The 11,116-nt window shown below is 42.3% G+C and overlaps 1 protein-coding gene across 2 annotated transcripts in view; it reads left to right on the plus strand.

The window, feature by feature from the left end:
* Positions 1 to 10,882, plus strand: part of LOC147712933 (cytosolic phospholipase A2 gamma-like) — a 735,829-nt gene extending 724,947 nt beyond the window's left edge. For both annotated transcript variants that reach the window (XM_086923597.1, XM_086923598.1), the window contains exon 18: positions 10,293 to 10,882. In XM_086923597.1, the coding sequence (XP_086779723.1) occupies positions 10,293 to 10,444 (152 nt within the window). In that variant the 3' untranslated portion in view covers positions 10,445 to 10,882. The remainder of the gene's footprint in view (positions 1 to 10,292) is intronic.
* Positions 10,883 to 11,116: the final 234 nt, after the last annotated feature.

Here is an 11,116-nt window from a genome sequence, read left to right on the forward strand (position 1 = left end):
ATGAACTAAGCCATTTCGACCATTTTAAAGTCTGTTTTTGATTACAGTATTGTGGACTTTTGTCGTTTGGTCTTGTGTTAAGTCTAGTAAAGATTACTTATTTTTCTAAACTGATGTGGTGTCCATTTGTAGTGGCTTCATTGTATTACTGTATGTGTTCACAAATGTTTTACACATTGCGTCTGAGATAAGCCTGTCTGCTCTTGCCAAGCTACCAAGGGGGTGAGCAGGGGTTATTTTAGAAGTGGAACCTCTTACCCTGACTAGAAGCAAAGGTCCCTTTTTGGTCAAAGGTAACTACCTCTGCCAACTAGAGACCCCCAATTCAAACAGCTATACTATCAATACCTGCAGAAATGATTCATGCACAATGTTTAGTTCTCCTTTAGAGAAAACCCTAAAACAGAAATTTAGAAAAAGCATTACAGAAGCGTATTTGAAAACCTACATCGATAACACCTTCAATATCTATAAATCCTCCATTGGGCCTCAGCACAAACTAAAATATATTTGAAGTATACAAAAATTTGCATTGTAGTCTTTACAGTTAATCTTAACATTATATAGAAGTATTCTTTAGTCTCTTAGTAACTATTTATAGTGCTTTATTGAGTGGCTTCCCATATTCTTTGAACCTAATTACGATTTCTATTTCGATGATGGCAAACTGTGAACTAGTTGCTGTAAATGAGTAAGTGGGACTCAAAACAGCAGATTCTCACATGCTCATAGGCTGAGGCACTGACACATCTTCCCAATATACCTATACGTGTATCTAGTTAACAAAGTCACCAAATACTTTGCAGGATCAAAGTTACTAATTTTATTGCAACCAAGTTAAATTACTTCGCAGGCACTAGAATAATGGTTTAAATGGTGCAGAAAGTGCAGTGGCACATGGGCGAAAATCTCGTGGAAACCCACTGAACACCAATTATTCCTATATGTTACTACTAAACAGGCAGTCACATGTGCAATTACCACCCAGGCACTTCGGTCATGATTCGAATGGTGCAGCAGGTGCAGTGGCACAGGGGTTACAAGATCTAGGGAAGCCACTGAACATTAATTATTGCTATAGTAACCTAATACACAAACAGTGACAAGTGCAGTTACCCTACAGGCATGATTTGAATGGTGCAGCAGGTGAAGTGGCAAATGGGCCAAAAGCTATAGTAATCGCACTAAGCACCGATTATTGCTACATTTTACTATTAAATGAGCAGTCAGAAGTGCAATTACCTTCCAGGCACTAGGGTCATCATTTGAATGGCGCAGCAGGTGCAGTGTCACAGTGGTCAAAAGCTCGAGGAATCCACTGAACACCGATTATTGCTATATTTTACAACTAAACATCAGTCACAAGTGCAAATACCCCCTAGGCACTAGGGTCATGATTTGAATGGTGCAGCATGTGCAGTGGCACAGGGGTCACAAGGTCTAGGAAACTCATTGAACATCGTTTTTCTCTATTGTTACCTCCTAAAAAAGCAATGACAAGTGCAATTACCCTACAGGCACTAGGGTCATGATTTGAGTTGGGCAGCAGGTGAAGAGACATAGGGACCAAAAGGTCTCGGAAACCCACTGAAAAACGATTATTGCTACATTTTACCAATAAACGAGAAGTCACAAGTGCAATTACCTTGCAGGCACTAGGGTCATGATTTGAAAGGTGCAGGAGGGGCAGTGGCACAGGTGCCAAAAGTCTAGGAAACCCACTGAGTATTGATTATGGCTATATTTTACTACTAAAAAAGCAGTCATAAATGCAATTACCTTGCAGGCACTAGAGTCATGATTTGATTAGTTGATACAAATGCTTTCAAACTGTATCAATTATTAATTAATTGGAATGAATCATTTGTGATGTCACAGAGATCATTATATTTGGTAGCCAAATTAACCCTATATTTGTTTGCAAGCGCTTTTTCTCAATTGCTAATTGAGTGCATGTAAATCTTTTTAGCACATAAATATTTCTCTTTTGTCTTTTGGAATTAAAGCATTAACAGCTGTGAAAAATATCTCTGTAAATAGCTTTCATTATTTGATACAAATGACTTCCTTTATACACTGTTGGATTTATTTCTATGCCTGTGCCATTATTTTTGATAGCAATGATTTCACAATGTTAAATTTAGCGTTTTTAGTGGCATATTCACAAGGAGCCATCGTGAATTAACTGTACTTTAGCACAGTCAAAGTCGTGATAAATGTACCTCCCCATTCACAAGCTGGTGCTAACAGCCACAGCACCAGTTTACCAGCGATAGCATCCGCAAAAAACATCGGCAAAGAGGACCCCCGCAACTATCGCTAATCAGATGCAGAGTAGGCATTCCCGTGCTAAAACCTGCGACAACACCACACCTCAACATTCACAATGACCAGCCAGATCGGCGATAAGAACACAAAACACGCGATAAGGCGTGGTAGAAGCAGGAATTTTACACCTGCTCTGACCTGGTGTAAAGTCAGACCACAGCCTGCACCAGAAAAGGGAGCACATCCCACAGCCACACCTGAAGACAAACAGATTGCCATGCCATGGAGCAACTGAACATGCAGCACGGACACCCAGGAGGGCCACAACACCCACCAACACCACACCCAGGCCTGCAACACCCACCCCTCCCCCCCAGGCTCCCCCCCCAAACCCGGACCAAAAAACTGCACATCAACACCACGAATCCCAAAACAAATATTCTGCCTGATGTCGCAAAAGCAGTAAAATCAACATACATTCGTGGCCAAAATGGAGATTCAGTCATACAGCAATGCAATCACCAACACAAAACACCATAAAAACAAATGCCAAAAGAACCATTTGAATGAGACCTAGCGGGTCCTCATTGGAAAATCCGTAGAACACAGCCTGGATCACTAATTCCAAAAGAAGAAGGTGTGCCGTGCACACAACAAAGGAAAGACAGGGAGAGAGCGGGAGAGAAAGACGGAGTGAAATTGCACAAGTAGTGCAAGGCCTTGCAGGGAACCTGGCTCCACATGCCAACATGTGTGTGTGTGCATCCCCATCCTTACACCATGAGCCCAAGGCTGTGTCCCAATCTCAGTGCCAAAGTCACATCACATTCCAAAAATACAAGTAGAAGACGGACAAACATCAGGGATGAAAGCTCCATTGTCCCAATGCAAAAGGCGGGAGGACAACTGCACCTCTGACCTTGGTCGAGAACATGCCTGGAACACCTTGAGAGAGATGCCATGACAGATGTGGACGACTCCCACACCACGCATGGTACAAATAAACTATCCGGCTCATCCACACCCCACACAGAGAAGCCCCTGCTGAAGGTACTCCCGCATGGAATGCCTTTGACACTCACGGAAACAGCAACTCATTCAGCCCAATGTTGCACACACATCTGAATCATTGCTCAGAGCTGTGGCATATCCTCCACACAACTACTGCAGTTCAGAAAACTGCCGGTTCCACGAGATGCACCAAGGCAATGGCCGGCCATACTGCGCACATGCACAACCCCCGTCACATGGAACAGTACATTTACTGGGAGCAGTGCCACTGGCAGTGCTGCGGATCAGTTACTGGCTCAGCTTCCGCATTGCCTACGTCACCTGCGTCCAGCCCCGGTTCCACTGCCGAACAAGCACATTCAAGTGTCCCATGGATGCCTGCCTATCCAACACAACCGTAGATGAATTGGACTATGACTTGAGTGTGCGCCCCCTGTTGGAACACGAACAGGAGTGTAACCGAGACAGCCGTGCATGGGATGCCTTGACATACTGCGTATGTATTGGCAGTTGTGCATAGGAGAGTGCACAATTCTTCGTGTGCAGTGACCACATTGAACCGCTCCCCTATTGGGCTCTATTGTGGATTGGTGAAACAGCGTGGGCTGAGCACACCTGCCCGGACCAGTTAATGGATTGGCTCACCCTGGTGTTCCTTGAACAGGACAACAAAGTACTACATTGCACATGAAGCAGCGCAGGCATTTATGGATAAATAACTATGTCCCTACAGCCACATCCAATTGTTACCCACAGCACATGTCCCAACAACTTGTTGCATCATGGGGATTGCTCACATATCCCACCACAACAGAGGACAAGTCTGCCATTGTCCAGACTTTGGATGAATGTGCATGCCACAACACCTATACACACACCTGTGCATGCAAATATTTCGAGCATAAGTATTTGAATGGCTAAAAATATGATTTGGAGTAATGGCTAAACTACGTATTGTCACCATTAACATCTGTGGGTTCAATGACAGTGCTAATAGGAGAAAAGTCCAAGAAGATCTAAAAATCCTACGAGCAGATGTGTGCTGTTTTCAGGAAACCCACAAAGCCCGAAATGATAGTAATTTTCTGAATGCTCTTGGGTTAAAGGTTGCCTGTCATACAACACAGAATGAAAGGACCAAGGGGGTAGCAATATTAGTGAAAAGGGATGTTATAACACCAGGGAGAAAATCCATGGATAAGAATGGCAGATGGGCAATAATGGAATGCAAAGCAGGTAGTGGCTGTTTGACATTATGTTCTGTTTATGCTCCTGTTTTAGACAATCCTGGCGTAATGAATTTTTTAGCTATCGAAACACACTCCTGACCAGCATCCTATGTAGTTTGTGGGGACCTAAATATTAATGGGTCCAAAGGAATCTCCGGGGAGAATAGAGTAACCAGCACAGAGCGCAAACCACAAACTCTGTGGTCTCTGATGAATCTATTAAGAGATATTGGTCCGGTGCATGTCTGGCCGAGTTTGAAAGCTCACGAGCCTAGATATACTTATTATTCTGCCCCACATGGCAAGTTTGCTAGATTGGATTAATTTCTAGTTTCACCACCCTTACTTAAGGAGGCCCAGGTAGAACTCTTTCCAAGAGCCATGTCAGACAATAACCCTGTTGTGCTGAAATACCCATTTACAGGGTTATCAAAGGAATATATGAGATGGATGGACATTTGAGAGGACACTCTTATTCAATCAAGAATATGTTAAGTATATGAAGGGATGAATTCTGGATTTTTTCAACAATAATAGGGTTAGTGCTCCTCCAGGAATGATCTGGGACGCATCTAAGGTGCCAATGAGGGGGGAAAGCCTGTGGTATAGCCTAGATAAACAAAATAGGGGGGCAGGACAGATAAAAGAGCTATACCAGAAACTCAGCCTGCTAGAGACAGAATTAATTAGCATGGTGGCCTTGGGGGACAACGTGTCTCCAATACTGAATTCAACTGCCATTACAAAAGCATGCCTGAACGATTTTAACGCTGAAAAGTCCGCTGGACATACCTGGCAAGGAGACGGGAATGCTATGAATACAGCAAAAGTGTGGGTTGATACCTGGATGTCACGGCTAGACAGCAGCTGAGTCCCAGGCTCTCCACATCACTGGAGTCAAGCTATCCAGGCTGATAGCCAGAAACCGGTCCTTGGATGCTTGATTCCGGTCTAGGAAAGACATGGCTTGGTAGTTCGGGCTGGACTGTTGCCATGAGGCACAGGGTCAAGGCTGATTTGCATATAGCCAGTGTCTGACCTAGGGTGGTGTGGAGAGCAAAAAAACGATGGATTTAGGCCCAGATCTTTGTACTGGGGTGAATGTAAGACATTGTTCTGCATTCTGTCCATCAACTGTGTTTTTTGCAATTTTCACCCCGAGTGGGCTGGGTATGCTCAGACGTGAGTACCAGGCTCTCCACATCACTGGAGTCAAGCTATCTAGGCTGAAGAAGGCTGATAGCCAGAAACCGGTCCTTGGATGCTTGATTCCAGTCTAGGAAAGACATGGCTTGGTAGTTCGGGCTGGACTGTTGCCATGAGGCAAAGGGTCAAGGCTGATTTGCATATAGCCAGTGTCTGACCTAGGGTGGTGTGGAGAGCAAACAAACGGTGGATTTAGGCCCAGATCTTTGTACTGGGGTAAATGTAAGACATTGGTCTGCATTCTGTCCATCAACTGTGTTTTTTGAAATTTTCACCCTGAGTGGGCTGGGTATGCTCAGACGTGAGTCCCAGGCTCTCCACATCACTGGAGTCAAGCTATCTAGGCTGAAGAAGGCTGATAGCCAGAAACCGGTCCTTGGATGCTTGATTCCGGTCTAGGAAAGACATGGCTTGGTAGTTCGGGCTGGACTGTTGCCATGAGGCACAGGGTCAAGGCTGATTTCCATATAGCCAGTGTCTGACCTAGGGTGGTGTGGAGAGCAAAAAAACTATGGATTTAGGCCCAGATCTTTGACCTGGGGAGAATGTAAGACATTGTTCTGCATTCTGTCCATCAACTGTGTTTTTTGCAATTTGCAGGGCATATAGGGCAGGTTAGGAATATGCAAGATCTTGTAGTCTCAAACCCTGCTGAGGTTAGGGAGGCTTTCAGGGAATTTTATGAGGATTTGTATAAAGCGCCACCAGTAGGAGCCACACGGATGATAGGTAAACAGTTGGATTTTGTACCAAGGGTGAGGCTCTTTCAGGAGGAGAGCCTTTTCTTGGGTTTGAAATCTCCTTGGAAGAATCTGAGGTGGATCTGCAGGCTCTCCCCTCAGGCAAAGCTACAGGAACAGACAAAATACCTCTAGAATTGCATAATTGTTTTATAAAGAGGTCTGTCAGAATATACCTGGGCGATTTAAGGAAGTCAGGGATGGGGCCTCACCACCAGACTCCTGGGGCACCGCCAACATCATTTTGTTTTTAAAGAAAGGTAAACACCCTATTTTCTTGAGATCCTATAGATCTATCACACTTTTAAACAGCGATGTCAAGTGTACTCCAAAATCTTTGCAACTCGATTGAATAAAGTAATGTAATACCTTGTTTCAACCCGGCAGCATGGCTTCATTCAGGGGAGGGGGGCGGTAGATCATGTTAGGTGGGTAATCACATTATTTGTTGCCACAGAGGTCCATGCGAAGCCCATGGGCTTTGCTTTTCTTGATGCAGAGAAGGTTTTTGACAGGGTGTCATGGAGTTATCTTTGTAAGATCTTGGAGGCTAATGGCCTCAGGAGATCTTTTATCAAGGCAGTATGGGCTATGTACATCAAACTTTCTGCCTGAGTGTCAATAATAGAGGGAGAGTCCAATGATATTATCCCTGTCAGCCTGTAGGGTTGGGACAATAAGATACTGGCTGGTCAGCGCCCGGTTCTGTCTAAACTATAGCTGAAATTTGGGGTTTTATTGAACAGTGTTAAAACTCAGGTTCTGATAAATAGATTTACCCCTGCCTCTGATAATAGGATTGTCAATGAAGCAGTTTATCTTGGAATAACCATCACAGCAAAGGTCAAAGCAATAGTAGATCTAAACCGTGTCCCCCATAATGGGGAAAATTAAGAAGGATCTTTGCAGATGGGATAATCTGAGACTCTCAATAATGGGGAGGTGTAATTTAGTTAAAATGATGATCCAGCCAGAACTAATTTATATTTTTCGAACAATACCCCTTGTGATACACAATGATTGTTTAAGCTAAATGAGATGGTGGTTGGTAGGTTTATCTGGTGCATTGGAAAAAAGAGGAGGGCAATGCATTTCTGTGCCTTCCTAGGGATAGAGGGGGTGGAGCTCCCTAAAGCTATGCTATTTGGCAACAGTGTTGCAGCATTATTGGCTTTCTATTCAGCCACAAGGCTTGGGCAGGGGATGACCCTAGTTATGTCCCATTGATATTTGGGATCTTGATAGGGGCAAGGGCTAATTGCTGCCTACTGAAATTTTATGAAGCAAGCTACTTAAAAAATGCAGTTTAAGACCGTAATTACAGCTTTTCTGAATTGGGCAGTTGTTCGGAAAAGGCTTGGGGTAGGCAGATTCAGTAGGTACACCCCCTTGCTCAGGAATAATGAGCTACAGAGGATCCTGCAAGATGACTGTTTGGCAAGGTGGGATATGACTGGTTTTGGTAGGATAGGGGATCTTTTGGCTAGAGGCCACATTGTGTCCTTTGAATCAGTTAGGGAAAGATTTATTGTTGGCCCTCAAGACTTTTTCAACTTTTTACAGCTGAGGTATTTTCCTCTCAAAAAGCCAGAGGAGCGACAGGATTTGCACAGGTCCCCTTAATGGAAATAGTAATAAAGGATACAAGCCCCTCAATTTCACAATTGTATGGCTGTCTGTGGGAGGAGGTCCCAGATGATCTGGATAAGCATAGTCTGAGGTGCCAGGAAAGGCTCAGGCTTCCGGATCCCTTTTTTAAAATAACCTTTAGAATGGCGGGGCACTATATTGTGCTACGCCAACCTGCAGTCACAAGACTTTAAAAATCCTATTGATGTATGCATAACACTTGTGAAAATTGTTAAATGGGGAGGAGCGGAGAAGACCAGATGCTTTAGATGCAGGGCAGCAGGTGCAGATTTGGTTCACATATTTTCCACCTGTCCTAGCATAGAACAAATAGGCTGGGAAATAACCAGCTTTTTATGGGATGGATTGAAAGAAGATATCCCTCTGCCACCTCAAGTTATGTTACTAGGAATAGCTAAACCTGATAGGAGAATTGGGAAAGAGATAATCTTTATAGTGATCTCAGTCCTCATGCTGTGTGTAGCCTCATCCTGGTTGGATCCATTACCTTTGAACTTCCAGCAATGGAAAAGGTGCTTCCTTCACATTTATAACTTAGAGACGGCACTTTATGAATGAAGACGTAGGAAGGGAAGGAATAAAGGAAAAAGGATCTGGGGTCCACTCTCGCTTGGATCTCCTCGCTTCCTCAGAATGAGTGAGTTATCAGCCAATTTACATTTTTTTTAGCTTGTTGGTACTTTTAATCATGCCTATTAGATTCTATGCTGCTATTCCTCATTAATTCTCTTTTATGGTTGTTTATTTAGGATGAATTCAATTCAATTCAATTGCCCATTTTTCTGTACTGTATTTATAACCTAGTTGTTGTTCTCTATTGGATTGTGTATTATTATTGCTTTATATTTATGGCTAATTTAGCTAAAGGACAATTGTCTCTGTGTAATGTATTTATGTCTATGATAATCTTTTGCGGCAATGTATTTATGTTCATATTGAAAAAAATAAAAAATATTTTTTTTAAAAAGCTTCACATACTTATGTAGGAGAATACAGTGAAGACCAAAGAAAGATAAGTGTGCTTTGACATGTGATTTGAAAAGGTTTAGTTTAAAAGTTGCTCTAATAAAGCAAGGTAGGAAAGTCCTAAAAAAGAGAAACAGAAACAGACAGAAAGAGTGATGGTAGGCTGCACGGATGCAGGCTTCATGTACACCTTTTTGCTAGTCCCTTTCCTGATGACATCAGGCTTGTGGTAGATGACAACCAGGTGTTAATCCTTATTAAAGCCCCTAATGAAATACTGCATCATCACTGCCAATATGTTATGTTATGGTATGTTATGTTAAATATTCTTATTTAGTGCAACTCTCACCCAGAGGCATCTAGGCACTGTTGTGATACATAGAGTAAAATTAGCCCAACTAGTTATTGAAAACCCTTCTGAAGTAATTCTGTTGAGAGCTTGGTATACAGAAAAAGAGAATTCCAAAGTTTGGAGGCTCCCACCTCGAAACATCTTCCACCCCAGGAGGAAAGTTTAAACCTGGGGACAATCATATTTCTGGCAGAGCTGTAGTGGAGAGACCTCTCTGGCAGGCACCATATTACCCTGTTTTGCAAGTATGTTGGACCAGTGCATTGAAGGTGATACATAAAGCATGGAACGTCACTCTTTGTTTGACTGGAAGTCAATGAAGTTTCCGTAGGGCAGATTTCGCTGATTGAAATTTGGGGATTCCTAGTAAAAGCCTGGCTGATGCATTCTGGAGGACCTGAAGCTTGTGTGGATACTGAAATTGTAGGTTAAGATAAAGGCCATTACAGTAGTCTAGTCTAAAAATACCTAAAGCAGTGCCCACAGTAGTTTGAAGAGATGGAGGCAGAAAGTTAGATAGTTGCAGTAACTTGATCTCCCAAAATAAGGTTGTTGTCTATTAGGACACCCAGATTCTTTACCTTTCAATAAAACTCCCAAATCTCTAATAAATGTTCCTTAGCATTTCAGCTAAGGATAATAAAAGGCAATGGTACACAACGTATTGGAATCATTTTAATGTGGCTTGTTTGGTCATTATGAGATCTTATTGATGTTATTGCATTGAAACGAAATAAATGGTTTTCCATCTTCTGAAGACATTTTTGTTTTACAGAACTGTATGTATTTTGATTCTTCTGATTGGCTGAACTACTCCCAGCAGTCTGTATGAGATGAAAATATTAATGTTTTTCTCATTTACATTCTTAGGTGAAGTGGAGAAGTACAGAGATGCATTCTCTACATTCAAACCTTCTTATGAAACAGAGGAGGTAGAAGACCTTCTGAAGGTATCCAAACTAAATGTGCAGAACAATAAAAGCAAAATACTCAAACAGCTCGCTGAGGCAGTTCTTGCATGAAGACCACCAGCCAAAAACAAGCATCAAGAACGAACCTGCTAATGTTTTCGTTTAAAAAAAATTGCTTTTTCTTAACCTTTAAACATTGTACTACAAGAAAATTAACTAACAGACCTGCTGAGGTATAAAAGGTATCCTACATAGAAAAACTCTTAACAAGCACATAGCCGTTTCTCATATATTAGGTTCACTGACAGTTGCTTTCAAATTTTAAATACATATCTAAGTGTAGGTGGTCTGAGAGACAACAACCTGATGGCCAACTGTTCCAGTTATCATTTCATTTTTACATATGCAAGTTAAAAAAAAAACTCGGACATCTTTTCCCATACCTCGAGTAGTTAATTTCTCATAACTGTTGTTTTTCAAGTACTAAAACTTTCCGTGATTTTCTCAGATCTGTGAATCAGGTTCTAAAAACTGAATAAAGCATACTTTAAAAAAATATGTTTTTCTGATTTCAGCCTTGGAATTCTACTACAGTGTGTTTTTTCTTATTAAGGGCAGTTACAATGTGTGCAGCGTAATTAACCAAGCGCCAGAAACAGCTTTATTTTTTTCGAATGCACACTAGAAGCAAAAACCCAATAATGAAGCAGGCCACAAAATTGGAGGATGGTTTGCTGCCCTTAACGTATAAACCTCCTAGATATGGAAGGTACAATAACTGGT

Source organism: Lissotriton vulgaris, chromosome 5, assembly GCF_964263255.1.
Source record: "Lissotriton vulgaris chromosome 5, aLisVul1.2, whole genome shotgun sequence".
NCBI lineage: Eukaryota > Metazoa > Chordata > Amphibia > Caudata > Salamandridae > Lissotriton > Lissotriton vulgaris.